Source organism: Daktulosphaira vitifoliae, unplaced genomic scaffold, assembly GCF_025091365.1.
Source record: "Daktulosphaira vitifoliae isolate Bord-2020 unplaced genomic scaffold, ASM2509136v1 Scaffold_4, whole genome shotgun sequence".
Lineage (NCBI taxonomy): Eukaryota > Metazoa > Arthropoda > Insecta > Hemiptera > Phylloxeridae > Daktulosphaira > Daktulosphaira vitifoliae.
Genome location: NW_026099575.1, coordinates 39,860,147 through 39,877,571, shown reverse-complemented (window position 1 = coordinate 39,877,571; position 17,425 = coordinate 39,860,147). Strand labels below are relative to the sequence as shown.

At 30.5% G+C, this 17,425-nt stretch overlaps 1 protein-coding gene across 9 annotated transcripts; it reads right to left on the bottom strand.

The window, feature by feature from the left end:
- Window positions 1–706: 706 nt before the first annotated feature.
- On the bottom strand, window positions 707–15,883 carry LOC126904790 (uncharacterized). 9 transcript variants are annotated; one of them, XM_050684033.1, is made up of 5 exons: window positions 15,796–15,883; window positions 15,315–15,362; window positions 15,203–15,254; window positions 2,635–4,494; window positions 707–1,986 (listed from the first exon to the last, which is right to left on the bottom strand). In XM_050684033.1, exons 2-5 carry the CDS (start codon window positions 15,318–15,320, stop codon window positions 881–883), a joined length of 3,024 nt encoding a protein of 1,007 aa, XP_050539990.1. In that variant the 5' UTR covers window positions 15,321–15,362; window positions 15,796–15,883; the 3' UTR covers window positions 707–880. The 9 variants fall into 9 exon arrangements, with proteins under 9 accessions (XP_050539990.1, XP_050539989.1, XP_050539988.1 ...); XM_050684032.1 differs by having other exon boundaries at window positions 708–1,986; window positions 2,554–4,494; window positions 15,796–15,882; XM_050684031.1 differs by having other exon boundaries at window positions 711–1,986; window positions 2,392–4,494; window positions 15,796–15,879.
- Window positions 15,884–17,425: the final 1,542 nt, after the last annotated feature.

Below are 17,425 nucleotides of genomic sequence, written 5' to 3'. Positions count from 1 at the left end.
GCTATTTTTGTGAAAAAATTCTAGATATTATATTTTACATTTTTTAATATTATGATGCTATAACTTTTTAAAAAATGCATGAATCAACGTTATTCTTTAATGATAAATACTTTATATATATCTGTTTCATTCAATATACTTTTTTTTTAAATCGGATCATTTCCCTTTATACAATTTTTTCAACTTGACTTTTGAAAATGTTTCGGAAAGACTGACACTTTTATTTATATCTTAAATTATAGCTTATGTAATATATTTTAATTTGAAAAAAAAAATTTGACCTATGGACTTGTCTTCGTGGTGAAAATTAACACCAAAGTTAAAGAAAAACGTATGCTTTCCATGAAAAAATTCTCGATTTTATATTTTATATTATTTAATTTATATTTTATATAACTTTTGGAAAAATGTATGGATCAATATTATTATTTTTTATAATAAATTTTTATATACCACTTTCATCTGACACGCTTTTTTTGTTATTCGGATCATACCCCTTTATACAAGGGGGGTCAAAACTTTAAACATGTGTATTGAAACTAGGACATTTTCAATTTAATTTTTGAAAGTATTCCGGAAATACTGACACTTTTATATATATCTTAAATTAAAGCTTATGTAAAATACTTTAATTTGAAAAAAAAAATTTGTCTTCATGGTAAAAATGACACCGTATTCTTGAAATATGCTAATTTAGTGTTAAAATTCTGGGTTTTGTATTTTTTTTTTTTTTTTAAATACCTTACAAGGGGAGTACAGATTTTTATAAATATTATATAAATAAAAATTAACATAGCATAGAAAGTTAAACTTATTTAAATTTTTTTTTGAAAAACTAAAAACATGAATAAATAAAAAAAAGAATAAATACAATAAACAACTAATTAGGACAACCATTTTCGTGAGCATATTCAAAGCAATATAAATGATCATGCGCGACGGCTGTAATTTTTGTACTTTCACTCCATTCGCAACCATTTTCACGAGCAAATTTCAAACAATCAATGGAACCTCTAGCAGCGGCTTCTCTCGTTGTGCCTTCATCCCATTCACAACCATTGTTATAAGCATATTTTAGACAGTCTAAATGTCCATTAGAAGCTGCCCCTCTCGTCGTACCTTCGACCCAACTGTATCCGTGTTGATTGGCAAATTTTAGGCAATCTAAATTACCATGCACTGCTGCTGTAACTATTGTTCCTTCATCCCATTCATAACCTTTTTCATGAGCATATTTTAAACATTCTAAATGCCCGTTAGCAGCAAATAACCTTGTTGTTTTTTTATCCCATTTATATCCGTTTTCATGAACATATTTCAGTATTTCTAGCTTACCTCTTAAAACGGCAAATCTGTATGTATCTTCGTCTATAGGATGTCCTTTTTCATGGGCATATTTAATGATTTTTAAATTACCTCTAGTAACAGCTGATTTCGTTATTGCTTTATCCCATTCGCATCCATTTTCATAAGCATATTTTAAGCAATCCAAATGTCCGCCATCAGCAGCGAATTTAGTTGTTCTATTATCCCATTTGCATCCGTTTTCATGAGCATATGTTAAGCAGTCTAAATGACCGTTTACAACAGATGCCAATGTTGTACATTCAGCCAAATTACATCCATTTACATGAGCGTATTTTAAACATTCCAAATTGCCGTTTTGTGCAGCTACCACTGTTGTCATTTTATTCCATTCGCATCCATTTTCATAAGCATATTTTAAGCAATTCAAATGTCCGCCTTGAGCAGCATCTTTAGTCGTGCTATTGTCCCATTTACATCCGTTTTCATGAGCATATATTAAACAGTCCAAATAGCCGCTTCCGGCAGCAACTCTAGTTGTTCCTTCATCCCATTCGCAACCGTTTTCATGAGCATAAATTAAACAGTCTAAATGGCCGCCTTCTGCAGCTACTCTAGTTGTTCCTTCATCCCATTCGCATCCATTATCATGAGCATACATTAAACAGTCTAAATAGCCGCCTAGAGCAGCTTCTCTAGTTGTTCCTTCATCCCATTTGCATCCTTTTTCATGAGCATATATTAAACAGTCCAAATAGCCACCTAGAGCAGCTTCACTAGTTGTTCCTTCATCCCATTCGCATCCGTTTTCATGAGCATATATTAAACAGTCCAAATAGCCGCTTCCGGCAGCAACTCTAGTTGTTCCTTCATCCCATTTGCATCCTTTTTCATGAGCATATATTAAACAGTCTAAATTACCGTCTTCTGCAGCAACTCTAGTTGTTCCTTCATCCCATTCGCATCCATTATCATGAGCATACATTAAACAGTCTAAATAGCCGCCTAGAGCAGCTTCTCTAGTTGTTCCTTCATCCCATTCGCATCCGTTTTCATGAGCATAAATTAAACAGTCTAAATGGCCGCCTTCTGCAGCTACTCTAGTTGTTCCTTCATCCCATTCGCATCCATTATCATGAGCATACATTAAACAGTCTAAATAGCCGCCTAGAGCAGCTTCTCTAGTTGTTCCTTCATCCCATTTGCATCCTTTTTCATGAGCATATATTAAACAGTCCAAATAGCCACCTAGAGCAGCTTCACTAGTTGTTCCTTCATCCCATTCGCATCCGTTTTCATGAGCATACATTAAACAGTCTAAATAGCCGCCTAGAGCAGCTTCTCTAGTTGTTCCTTCATCCCATTCGCATCCGTTTTCATGAGCATAAATTAAACAGTCTAAATGGCCGCCTTCTGCAGCTACTCTAGTTGTTCCTTCATCCCATTCGTATCCCTTTTTATGAGCATATATTAAACAGTCTAAATAGCCGCCTTCTGCAGCTACTCTAGTTGTTCCTTCATCCCATTCACATCCGTTTTCAAGAGCATATATTAAACATTCTAGATGACCGCCTTCTGCAGCTACTCTAGTTGTTCCTTCATCCCATTCACATCCGTTTTCATGAGCATATATTAAACAGTCTAAATGACCTCCTTCTGCAGCTACTCTAGTTGTTCCTTCATCCCATTCAAAACCGTTATCATGAGCACATAACAAACAGTTAAAACTATCATTCGCGGTATGTTCACAAGTCATGACTTCATCCCCCAATACACAACCTTTGTTATATACGTACATTAAACAGTCTAGATGTCCATTAGAAGCGGCCCCTCTCATCGTACCTTCAATGATATGGCATCCATGTTCATAGGCATATTTTAAACAATCTAAATTACCGTGCTCAGCAGCTGAAACTATAGTACTAACAGCCCAATCACATCCGTTTTCATGAGCATATTTTAATATATTTAAATCACCCTTAGAAGCAGCTACTTCCGTTATTTTTTTATGCCATTTGCATCCATTTTCATGTGCATATTTCAAACAATCAAAATTACCTCCTAAAGCAGCATTTAAAGTTGTTTGTTCATTCCAATTACACCCATTTTCAAAAGCATATTTTAAGCATTTTAAATGCCCATTTTCAGCAGCAGCCATTGTGGTTTTTTGATCCCATTTACATCCATTTTCGTGAATGTATTTTAAGTTTTTTAAATTACCATAATTTGCAGCTGCTTTTGTTGTGCTCACATCCCACGGACATCCATTTTCGTGAGCATATTTTATACATTCTAAATGTCCATTCGCAGCAGCAGCTTGTGTAGTTTTCTCATCCCATTTACATACATTTTCATGTGCATATTTTAAACATTCTAAATGTCCATTTGCAGCAGCAGCTTGTGTAGTTTTCTCATCCCATTTACATACATTTTCATGTGCATATTTTAAACATTCTAAATGTCCATTCGCAGCAGCAGCTTGTGTAGTTTTCTCATCCCATTTACATACATTTTCATGTGCATATTTTAAACAATCTAAATGTCCATTTGCAGCAGCAGCTTGTGTAGTTTTCTCATCCCATTTACATGCATTATCATGTGCATATTTTAAACATTCTAAATGTCCATTTGCAGCAGCAGCTTGTGTAGTTTTCTCATCCCATTTACATACATTTTCATGTGCATATTTTAAACATTCTAAATGTCCATTTGCAGCAGCAGCCTGTGTAGTTTTCTCATCCCATTTACATACATTTTCATGTGCATATTTTAAACAATCTAAATGTCCATTTGCAGCAGCAGCCTGTGTAGTTTTCTCATCCCATCTACAGCCATTTTCGTGAGCATATTTTAAACAATCTAAATGTCCATTTGCAGCAGCAGCTTGTGTAGTTTTCTCATCCCATTTACATACATTTTCATGTGCATATTTTAAACATTCTAAATGTCCATTTGCAGCAGCAGCCTGTGTAGTTTTCTCATCCCATTTACATGCATTTTCATGTGCATATTTTAAACATTCTAAATGCCCATTTGCTGCAGCTTCAGTAGTCGTATTTTCATCCCAATTACATCCACTCTCGTAAGCTAGTTTTAATGTTTTAATGTAACCGATTGCAACAGCTGTGTTCGTTGTACCTTTTTCAAATAGACATATTTTTTCTTTACACGAATATTTATCTACAATCCCTAAACGAATACAATAATGTATTAATTTTTTTTATATGAAATTTTAAATCACTAAAAAATATTCATTTCATAGAGTAACAGTTTAATTGTAATATAGTTTTATAGTTATATAGTTTTCCCTACTATTGCTTTATACTTATGTAATAGAAAAATTTACAAGATTTACAGTAAATCTACGAATACAACCCACCAGATAAGATACTAGTAATTAAAAAATAATCATAAATTTAGTTTTTAGCTATGTTTCTAAAATAGAGTTTATGTTAGTTAATAAGAATTCAAAAATTTAAATTTAAATATTTAATTCTTATCAAAATATACGATGGCATGTTTTTTCAAAACAAGGAGGGAATGTTTGATCCAACCAAGTATTTTAAATGTTGTCTTGTTTATAAGTTAAATAGGGGCTATTACTATTTAAATATGAGTAATCTGAATTTTTAGGGAGTCTCTCGGCAGTTCACCCTAAGAGAGATTATGTTCACAATGATTTTATTTTAGTTTTGAAATTTGCTTTATAGAATGTAATAATGTAATAATTATCTGTGACATTGTGTTATTAATGAACTTAACCTTTTGTGTGTGATCTGTCGTGCCGTGGAGTATACGAAACTGTATCGCATTTGAAAAATAGGTTCCGACGAAGCAACGCTTTCTTATAGCACAAGACATTTGAACTACTGAACACAAAATTAATATACAAAGAAAACGTAAATTTAAATAGAAATTCTTTGCATTGGCTTCTTCTTTAGTTTCTAAATAATTCTCATTTAATTCAGATCTTTGCCGTGCTCTTATTATATCAAATATTTCCATATCCTATACTTCATATATATTTAATTTTTGCCGTATTAAAATTTTATTTTAATAACTAAAGAAATATCTAATTGAGAAAATGACAGTTCAATAGTAATTGTCTTTTTTTTTAATTTTAGTAAATTAAAATTATCAATTAAGGTGATATTTTTATCATTAAGAATTTTTGATTTGTACTACCTTTTTAATTAATTATAAATATTTTGTTTTAATATATTCCTTTTAAACAAATAAGTTGGTATATTTCAGAAATTATTATAAAATTGAAAAACGTGTATAATTAAATAATGAAAAAAACTCTTCAATATGATAAAATTTTCAGTTTGTAACTATCTTTACCGAGTGTTATACGATAATAGAATTATTTTGTATAATATTATCACATTTCTAATGTAGACGGTAAAATAGTATTTTCCAAACAAAATTTAGACTAATTATTTTTAAAATAAAATTTTTTTTGTACAAAAAATTATTGAAATACATTTTAGTCCGAATAATAATTTTTTAATGTTAATTAAATAACATCGTTATATAGGACGGGTTACTAATGACAATGGAATACTATTGACAGCAGTACTAATATAATAATAATAATGTGTAAATTATAAAGTAAGTTAATGAATTACAAATAAAATAAAAATAATAGATTTAATCAGAAAATAACCAGACTACACTGTCTATATTCATCGACGTAGACACACTACTAATATCTAATCACTAGTGGAGTACTGAGCCGTATAGCCTCACCAATAGTTACAACATAACACAGATTACACATTGCTACAATTACAAATTTTTAATTTGAATAAAAATATATATTCGTATAATTTTGAAATATAGTTACAGGAATTAAAGTTAATATAATTATACGACAGCAAATGAACCTAAAAACCTAATTCTTGAACATGGAAATTTTTAATATTTAGATTAAAAACCGGAATAAGCATTTTTATTTTTAAAACATTGGTTCTGCGATTGGGTTAAACAATTTTTAAAAAGTATTTAATGATTCATACAATCGTAAAATTACATTGCGTAATGCGTTAATTTTTTACGCATAAATGTTAAAAATAAAAGTAGATATAGTATTATGGTATAGATCGTATAATGTATAATAAATGTCCTATTATAAAGTTTATATATCCCAAAATATTTTATTGGAATAATATTATTAAAAAATTATACAATGAGAAATCATAATAATTACACAAGAAAAAAAAATTCTGCGGTTTAAAATATTTAGATGAATCCTATATAGAATTTTTCTGCTAATTCCAAATATGGTTTTAGAATTCCTCAATAAGAAATAGTTTATATGATATCTAAGCAATAATTATACATGTTTTAAAATTCATAAAAAATATCAAAATTATTTTAGCTTCGATTCGAAGCTGAGAAGGTTGGGTTGGGTTGGGTTTTTAATTAATTTTACCGTGATGTATTTATTTATTTTTTTTTTTTTGTGTCTGTTACAACTTTTTCTCGGCTCTCATTGGACCGATTTCTTTTAACAATACGTCAAAAGATCATAAATTGTATCTAATTGAAGACATTACTCTTGAAAATTAAAAAAAATTTTCCTCGTTCCCCGTATATCAAGAAAATCTCTCAAAAAATTACTTTTAAAAATCAGTAATCTTTGAAATTATATTCACTTTTTTTTTTATAAAACTACCATAACTTTTTCAAAAAAAAACTAATCAATATAATTTTTTTTTTTTTGAAACCTTATACAGGGTGATTTTTTTATCATAACCCACTCAATTACTTAGAAAATGGGAGACTNTTGGACAGTCTAAAAAAGAACATAAGAAAATGGGAGACTACAGAATTTCTCATAGAAGGCGATAAAAGTAAGTCTAGTTCAGAAATTAGAACAGACATTCTTAAGGAACAAATCCAACACATGTCAAATAAAAAACAAGAAAATGAGCTAAAGCAATTAAAAAGGCAAGTCAAAGAACTTTTAGATTTTCAGAAATCACGAACTAATACAGTAAAAAAATTTAATGGTAACACGTCCGGCAAAAACAGAAAATGTGATATTTGTCACAGGACTAACCATATTACTGAGAATTGTTTCCGTAACAAAAAATTAATAGTTCAATGCCAAATTTGTGAAAAATACGGCCACGAAGCAAATGTCTGCAGATCCAGAAAAAAGGAAGCAGATGACACAAAGTGTCAATTATGCCAGAGCCAAAATCACACAGCAAAAAATTGCAACTCAAAAAACTAGCTTTTAGGTTAAACGCTCACGCTAAGGACATACGTTCACCTTTAACCTTAGCAAAATCAAAAATAGAATCTCATCAATCAAAAAATATTATAAATAAAGTTAATAGAAGCAATAAAATTGAGTACGTACAATCGACAAGTCAATATTCTAGCGCAAAAGCATTGTACATCATAGCCACATTAAACCAAGCAGAAATAACAGTCACTATAGATACCGGGGCAAATCTAAATATATTAAACGCGGAATTAGCTAAAGGATACAACATTAAAAAGGTTGAAAATATGCTAATAACCGGAGCAGATAACAAGCCCTTGGATTTAATAGGAAAAACTATTATTCAAATCGTCATTGAGAACGAGCAGTTTGATGTAGACGTCTATGTTGTAAATAACTTAATAAGTTCGCTCATATTGGGAAACAGATTTCTATTCAATAATAAGGCTCATATTAACTTTAATTCAAATTTGATGATTATAAAAAATATTATAACTACGAAAATATACAACGCCGACCAAGTCGCAATAAAAAAAAACAATACAAATAACGTGAACAGTAAGAACGTTATTTCTACACTCACAACACAAATAGCCGCACAGAATAAATTTGCTGACAACACACGTTTAGCAAAACTACGGGAGGTCTTCGAAAAATATCAAATGGGCGAAAATGTTGCGGAAGACAACAATTGCGCATTGCATGCAATTTGCAATGCAATTAGCTCATCTAAACAAAAGAAAATCACACTTTGTGATTTATTGGTGTTATTAAAAATAAAAGACGTCCCAGGCTATTGGTTTTCAGATGAAGAAATTGCCAGCATATTAAATCACTATTCAATGGACACGTACATTTATTCTGAAAAACATAAATACGGAGTAATGTACGGAACGGGTGATCGAAATTTTGCGGTACTATATCATGTAAATAATGGTACTCATTGGCGGCCCGGCAAGCCGACTACAAAAACATCAAAGTACATACCGCAGCATATAGTAGAGATAAACGAATTTCTACCATTAAAAAAAATTATTCAGTCAGTACAGCTCCACGTGGAGCATAGTAAACAGTGCATAAAAAACGATAATGCAATTATCAATGAAATCGGAGTAGCTAACGCCACGAGCCACGGCCACCCAAATACAGAAACGATGATACAGGACAAAGCAACATCATTGTCAACTGTTCACACAGCTATGCATAACGAAACAATTAAAGAGCAATTAACCGACAATGACAACACGCCTATTAAGATATCATCACATTTATCCCAAGAACAACACGCTAAAGTAGTTGACCTAGTGAACAAATACTTACACGTATTTTCTACGGACGCATCTAGATTAGAGCCAGCAAAAGTACCGCCATGTGAAATAAAACTAAAGGAAAACGTAAAAGAACCAAAATTTAATGCTCCACATAGAGTATCCCCTGCTCAAAGAGACATTTTGAAAAAAGAATTAGATAAATTACTTGACGTAGGAATAATTAAACACGCCATGTCAAAATATGCAGCAAACGCTTTTCTCGTCAAAAAGAAAGAAAAAGATCAACATCGTCTAGTAATAGACTACAAGGACTTAAACGAAAGAGTTGAACCTGACAACTATCCACTTCCACGATCTCAAGATTTGTTCAGAGCACTAGAAAACTCACAATTCTTCTCAAGTCTAGATCTTAATAATAGTTTTTTTCAAATTCCTATTAAAGAAGAGTGTCAACATTTACTTTCATTCACCAGTGCGTGTGGCTTAATGACGTTTTGCCGATTACCAATGGGTTTTCGCAACTCATCAGCAATATTCAGCAGAATAGTCAACAATGCTTTCTCAGAACTGTTATATAAATCACTTGTGATCTATATAGATGACCTAGCATGCTTCGGAAAGACTTTTCCAGAAGCCTTGGAAAATCTCGAAAAAGTATTTAAAATTCTTGACAAAATCGGACTCAAAATAAAAACAAATAAATGTATTTTATTCTCTGATAAAATAGACCTATTAGGCTTTCGGATAACACGCGACGGCATAACACCGTTGGACCGCAACATAAGAGCCATAACGGACTTTCCCCGCCCCAAAACGGTTAAAGACGTTAGAAGCTTTTTAGGACTTTGTTCATTTTACCGTAGACATATAAAATCGTTCGCACAGATCGCTAATTGCCTTACAGAGTTAACAAAAACAAAAAAATACGAGAAAATTAACTGGCAACAAGAACATACTGAAGCGTTTGAACAACTGAAAACCTTATTAACATCAAAACCTATTCTAGCACACTTTAACGATGATAGACCAACGAGCTTGACCGTTGACGCAAGTATTCGAGGGCTAGGTGGAGTGCTAGAACAGACAGACGAAAACAACATTTCAAGAGTCATAGGTTATGCCTCTCGGAAGCTGTTAGAATCAGAAAAAACCTACAGCTCTACTACGTTAGAACTTCTAGGTCTGACCTTTGCTATCGAATTCTTCAGAGAGTACCTTTACGCCAGACATTTTACGGTATATAGTGATAACATTAGCTTAAAATATTACCGCAGCTTAAAAAATCCGTCAGCCCGCATATCTCGCTTAATTATCAAACTTTGGGATTACGACTTCAAAATAGTATTTACTAGAGGGCGAGATAATGTAGTGGCGGATGCACTATCCAGATACTCTTTAGAACACATAATAGACTCAGCAATATTCGGATATGAGAGTGGTCACGAACCGAATGTTCAAGTTCAATGTATTGGCAACATTCAAGAGTTATCAGCCACAGAAGAGAAAGAATTTTCTATTGCAGAAAAGCAACAAAAAGACCCTTTTTGCTTATCAATTCGAAACGCTTTAGAAGGCAAAGAATCAGATAAGAAAACAAATAGACTATCACGGAAATTCACCATAATATGTAACGTATTATACTTTAAATCATATAATCAAAATATAGGCAACTATAACTTACTGGTAGTACCCAAAGAAGTTACTACTAGAATATTAAAAGCATACCACGAAAGTCCAACGTCAGGACACGCAGGTATATCACGGACTATACATAAGCTACAGCAAAAATATTATTGGCCTTCTCTTTCGAAAGACACGGCAGCCTATATCAAATCATGCCATTCATGTCAAATCAACAAGAGAGCCACAGGGAAACCTACAGGATTATTACAGCCTATCCCAGTCATAGATGGAACTCCGTTATCTAGAGTAACTATTGATTTTCTCGGGCCACTATGCAATAGTAATGGAAAGAAACACGTTATAGTAGCAGCTTGTNAAAGAAACACGTAATAGTAGCAGCTTGCAACACGACCAAGTATATTTTCACCAAAGCAGTTCGCTCTGCAGACGGCGAGTCTGTCATAAAATTCCTTTTCGAATTAATTTTCAAATGGGGCTGCCCTCGATCTATAACAAGTGACCGAGGAACTCACTTCNATGGGGCTGCCCTCGATCTATAACAAGTGACCGGGGAACTCACTTTAAAAATAAGGAACTGGCACAAGTTTGTGACAACTTAGGCATCAAACAGAAGTTCAGCTCAGCCTACTCGCCTCAATCTCAAGGATTTGTAGAACGAACAAATGAGACGCTATGTACAGCTTTACGACATTATATGCAAGACAACAATCAGAATAGATGGTCACACTATTTACCAGCTGTCACTTTTAGCTACAACACTACACCGCAGTCTACAACTGGATTTTCGCCATTCTATCTAATGCATGGATTTCATGCTGCACAGCCTATAGACAACAAAATAATCCCTCAGCCTCTATCACATGACTTAAAGAAAGCGCTGGAAGACTTACATAATGTTAGAATGAAACTACCAGACATAATAGCAAAAGCTCAAAAAACGCAGAAAATCAACTATGATTTATCATACAAACACTTAGAATACCNCAACTATGATTTATCACACAAACACTTAGAATACAAACCAGGTCAATTAGTCTTAGTCAAATTTCCTTTTATAATAAAAAACCAATGTGCAAAATTAGGCCACCAATATCGTGGTCCATTTAAAATAATTAACAAAATAAATTACGTAAATTATGAAGTAGAACTAATCCTTAATAAAAATGTCGTGAAGGATACCATACACATTAGACGACTAAAACCGTACTACAATAGAGACAATGATGATAAAAACCACAGCGTTGAGACTATTGTGCATGGGCATAACAGCGATAGCATTCACACAACTGATTCAAACGGAAGAAATAAAAAGTNACAACTGATTCAAGCGGAAGAAATAAAAAGCCCGACGATTATATTTACAAAGTTACGTCAAATATGATTGGTCAGAAGTCATTAAACAATATTATTGAACCGAAATCAGAAGTAACATAATAAAACTTCAAGCCCTGCAAAAACTTCCTACTACCCAACAAGCTTTATTCCAAGCAAATACCCCCTGAAAACAAAGCAAGATTAAAAACAATCTATACAGCCTGATCATTAATCAAAACATCAAGGACTACAAAAGAAAAACAAAAAGAACAATATCGTTCCACAACCAAATCATACACCAAATGTAGGAAAGTAGGCGGATCAAAAAATATATATATAAAAAAAAAAAAAATGTAAACTAAATTAGTTAAGTTAAATTATTTTGTTCTCATAAAATATTCATTTATTTGTTCATTTTAATTGTTCATTACCACGGGGACGTGGCACCAAAAAGACATGGGTGGATGTGATGGTGTCACGTTTTCATAATCGTGAGAATTATTTTAATAAAATACAGACAGCACATCCGCTGCCTGAGACTGGTGAATTAACAAATAATATTTATTGCCAAATCGGCAATAGGTGTAATTATTATAAAAACCCAATAGACCTGACCATCGTGGTCAGTCGACTCCAGTGCCTTGTGTCATTCATCAGTCTCAGTACTCGGTTGTCGCTGTCCGGCTTACTGTTTAAAGTAAAGTCTTTGTTTATTCCTTTTCTAACCTATATACTCTTTTCCTCGACATTTCAGAGTACTTGTGTCTTGCACTTCGTCTGCACCTCATACCTAGGTGTTACTCTTATTCTCCCTTCCTATAACAACAGCCTTTCGACACCCACAGCTAACCCGGAGTGTCAGCCGAGCACGGTGACTGCTGTACGACAACACGCGCGTGAATACCTAGACAGCAGGCACCACCTCCTCATATTCATCTTCGTACACACAGTTACATAGTTTCACACTTACACATAGTTTTTCTTTCCTGTGTTACGACATAACTTAATTCGTTTATTAGATATAATCATTTAAAGTTTCAAATTTTTGAATTAATATACAGATATAATACACAAGGGATTACAAATATAGGTAGCTAATTGGTTTTTTATAACATCGATATTAGCAGGTACACAGCATTGTTATTATCAATTGTAGTAAGGCACATTGTTATGAGTTTATAAATACACCAACTGACAATACAGAAAGTATATTTATTGATAATCATAATTGATAATAAACAATCCGTGACTGAGACAGCAATGTCATAAAAATCCAATTAGCTACCTGTATTTACAATCCCATGTGTATTATACATGTATATTAACTCAAAATTTTGAAACTTTAAATGTTTATATCTAATAAGCTAATAAAGTTATATTAAAAATTCAAATGCCATTTACTATTAAATTAAAAACTCAAACATTTTATTAAATTAAAAATATGTGTTACCATTTAAAAAAACAAAGTTGACCCCCTTCCAAGGCATAAGGGATGAACTTAAAAAGTATTACATAGTTAAAAATTCAAGAATAATGTGTAACTAAAGATAATAAAAAAAAAAATGTTTAAATTATTATTATTCTGCAATTAATTGAGTGGGTTATGATAAAAAAATCACCCTGTATATTTTTCTTTTATTTTATATAAATTTTTTGAAAATCTGACTCAAATGCTGCTCACATGGGAGATTCAAAAAAACATTTTTCGCACAAGTTAACCTTTTTCAATTTAGTTTTTGAAAATGTTCCGGAATTATTGATACTTTTATTTATCTTAAATTAAACCTTATATTATATACTTAACTATAAAAAAAAATTAGAATTATAGATTTTCTTCTTGGTGAAAATGGCTACCGTATTCAAAAATATGCTATTTTTGTGTTAAAATTCTGGATTTTGTATTTTATTTTATTTAAAATATCTTACAAGGGGAATACACTAACTATCATGAATATTATATGATATAATTGACATAGAATAAAGTTCATAAAACTTAAGAAGTTAAACTTATTTAAATTTTTTTTATTTTTTAAAGTTGAAAAAATAACTTTAAAATTTGATTTAGCTTAAACTGCCAATTTTAAACGCCAAAAGTTAATTAGAAATGATTACTATAATTTCTATTTACGATAAAAATGTACAAAAATTGAGCTTTTTTTATAAATTTACTGTAATTATTAATTATAAAATTTCCTGATGCATATTAATCTTAACATATCATTTTAGCTTCGATGCGAAGCTGAGAAGGTATTTTTTTACTATGATGTGTTTTTTTTTTTTTTTTTTTTTTTTTTTGTGTCTGTTACCACTTTTTCTCAGCTCTCACCGAACCGATTTCTTTCAACGATACGTCAAAAGATCACAAATCGTATCTAGTCGAAGACATTACCCTTAAAAATTGAAAAAAATTCCCTCGTTCCCCGTAAAAAGGGGGAAACCTCCATAAAAATTACAAAATTAAAAATCGCTAATTTTCGAAATTATTTCAATTTTTTTTTACTAAAAACTGCCGTAACTTTTTCAAAAATGAACATATCAATATAATTTTTTTTTATATAGATGCTTGATGTCTTTACTTATCATTTGGTATATTTTTTTTGTAAATCTGACACTTAACCTGCCCACAGGGGGGGATTTAAAATGACAACTTTTTCACAACAAATTTACTTTTTCAACATAACTTTTGAAAATGTTCCGGAAGGTCTGACACTTTTATATATATCTTAAATTAAAGCTAATGTAATATACTTTAATTTGAAAAAAAAAAATTTGACCTCTGGACTTGTCTTCATGGCGAAAATGGCTACCGAATGCTTTTTTCGTGTGAAAATTCTCGATTTTATTATTTATATTATATTTAACTTTATAATGCTATAACTTATTGAAAAGTTTATGGATCCACACAATTTTTTTATGACAAATAATATTTTTTAATAAACCCTTTTTCATTCGACATACTTTATCTTAATCAGGATATTAATAAGGAACCAGCAGATCAAGTAGCTTTTGGAATAAAACACATATTTTTTTAAAATTAAATACTATCTAAAGATTTGCATCGAAGTGTTTATTTTTGATAGTGATTTTAATCACTGTCAGATATCATTTACTTGATCCAACTATGCCACGTCACCACCACTGTGCCGCGATCCCCCTGTGCTGGGTTTTTTTTTCTATTAAATTATATCAATTTCAAACTTGCATATTGAGCTAATAGTAATGGTAATAAATTCATTTTTTTATTATAAACTTTCACTTAAATGGACTATAGTATTTGAAAAATAATAATATATAAGTCCTATAAAGCTTTATTTTTGTAATAAATGTTAACTTAATAAAATTATTTTTAGAAAATTTTCAGATATTCGATATCAATTAAATAATATACTTGGTAAAATTAATAGGTGTAAATAATGAAAATCGGATTTACCTTCGTTAAATATCAAACAAGATGTTATCAACAAAAAATATTTTAATTGCCACTAGAAAAAAATAATCTTTTAGATTTAAATGGAGTAATTCATATAAAGTGTATTACTTACCTCCATTTTTATTCGTCTTCTTTTTACTAGTGTTATAAGTGTTATATTCTAAATAATTATTGACAATTACTCGTTAAATAGGTGAATATATATATATATAAAAAATCACCATTAAATTTAATTATTTTACGTAAATAATAATGTAAATATACTTTATTATTTACTCGGTATAAATCGGTATTGACTTAAACAAATTCTTAAAAAAATGAATTATAAGAAAATAATTTTAAAAAATTGATAAATCAAGAATTATGTGAAACTAAAAACTAAAAAATACCAAAAAGAATTTTCTTGACATAATTATTATATTAAGATAAATTAAGTAACTTATATTAAAAGAATCGTTCTGTATATTTTATTAAGATAAAATAAAACTGTTATTCAATAATGTATTAGTAATACAAAAAGATGATACTTAATATTTTTCATAGGAAATAATTTTTTTGTATTAATTTATATTTTTCTCCATAATTCAATTTACCTTTTATATGGACCTTTTATATAACCTAAGTCGAAATTATATTATTATTTTTAAAGTAACTTGTAATTTTACTGAGTTTACTCTTTCCACTAAATAACTCATAACTTAGAGAACACAGGGGAGTGGCACGTACCTAAAGAAAAATTTAATAAAAAAAGATTCGTCAGAGAGCAAAAGAGATAAAAAAAAGTAATAAGTATAACAATCTATAATGTCACTCATAAAGTGCATGTTCAGTTCTATTAATACATTAATAAAACAACAGAAAATAAATATAATTTGTGCATTTATGTTTATATAATTCTTATTTCTCTAATATTTTTTATGAATTTTATTTATTAGATAAATTATTAGTGATGCATACAAGAAAATTTATTTTTATCATAATATTATTTTAGAAATATACATTTATTAATGCTTATTAAAATAAAACACTCATTGGTATTAGTTATTTGAATGGAGAAAATGTACTTTAAGAATAAAATTGTGTTTAATAGCATGATTTAAATTTCTAAATAAATATCAGTTCCTCTACTACTTTTTTTAAGGACCAAAAATATTGCAAAAAAAATTTATATGTTAAAAGTGTATTAAGTGGAAGAATTCATTAGAACTCCAAAATATTCTTAAATGAAAAATTATAAATTAGATAAGAAATACGAATTCTTTAAAGAAATTTCTAAAACCAATATTTTGGACCTAATATTTAAAATCATATGTAAAAAAAAATTATATATAATATATATATATTTATGTATTTGTTTTTATACTTCATAATATTCACAGTTGCTATTTGATCAAACAATGTTTACTCAAACAAGCAACACGTTTGTTTCGCTCTCGCTTCTGAGTTAAACGTGTAGAAGTGTCTGTTATAAAAATTTGTTTATAAATAGTTCACAATGCATGCCGTGGACATTCGGACGACTGGTAAGTGTTTTAAACAAGCTAATTATTAAGTGGGTCGCACGTGCGACAGATCATATTTCAACAAATGGAATTAACTATGGATAGCGACGGCAATTCACCGTATACTAACGTAACTATCAGCTCAAGTATTTTACAACAAATGCAAACTGATAATCAAATGTTAAAAAAACAAGTCGCGGAACTGCGAGAGAGCAATGAAAAATTACAAAAAAAACTTTTTGAAATGAATCAAGGCGCTTCTGATGTAATTATGAGCTCACCTAAGAAAACGATTCAATTAACAAAGGAAATTGCGAGTATTTCCGTCAAAATTCGTAAACCACCACCCATAAAAGTATGTGATGTTACCGACGTAAAAAAGTTTATTAGCAACTTGACATTAGAAGAGACTAAGGATAATGAACAACTTGTCAGAACCTTAGCTAATGGTGATATTAAGGTTTTAACGAGTGACGAACATCAGTTTCGTCGAACAGTGAAAATTTTAGAAAAGCAAAATATTGAATACCATCGATACAAGCTTAAAACTGAAAAAATGTTTAAAGCTGTGATTAGAGGTTTACACCCTCAGACTGACATTTGTGATACTAAAAGAGAGTTAGCGGACTTAGGTGATCTAGCTCATAATATTACAAATGTTTAAATAAATAAGAAAAAAGATCAAAATAACAAAAACAGTGATTAGACAATACATTAGAAA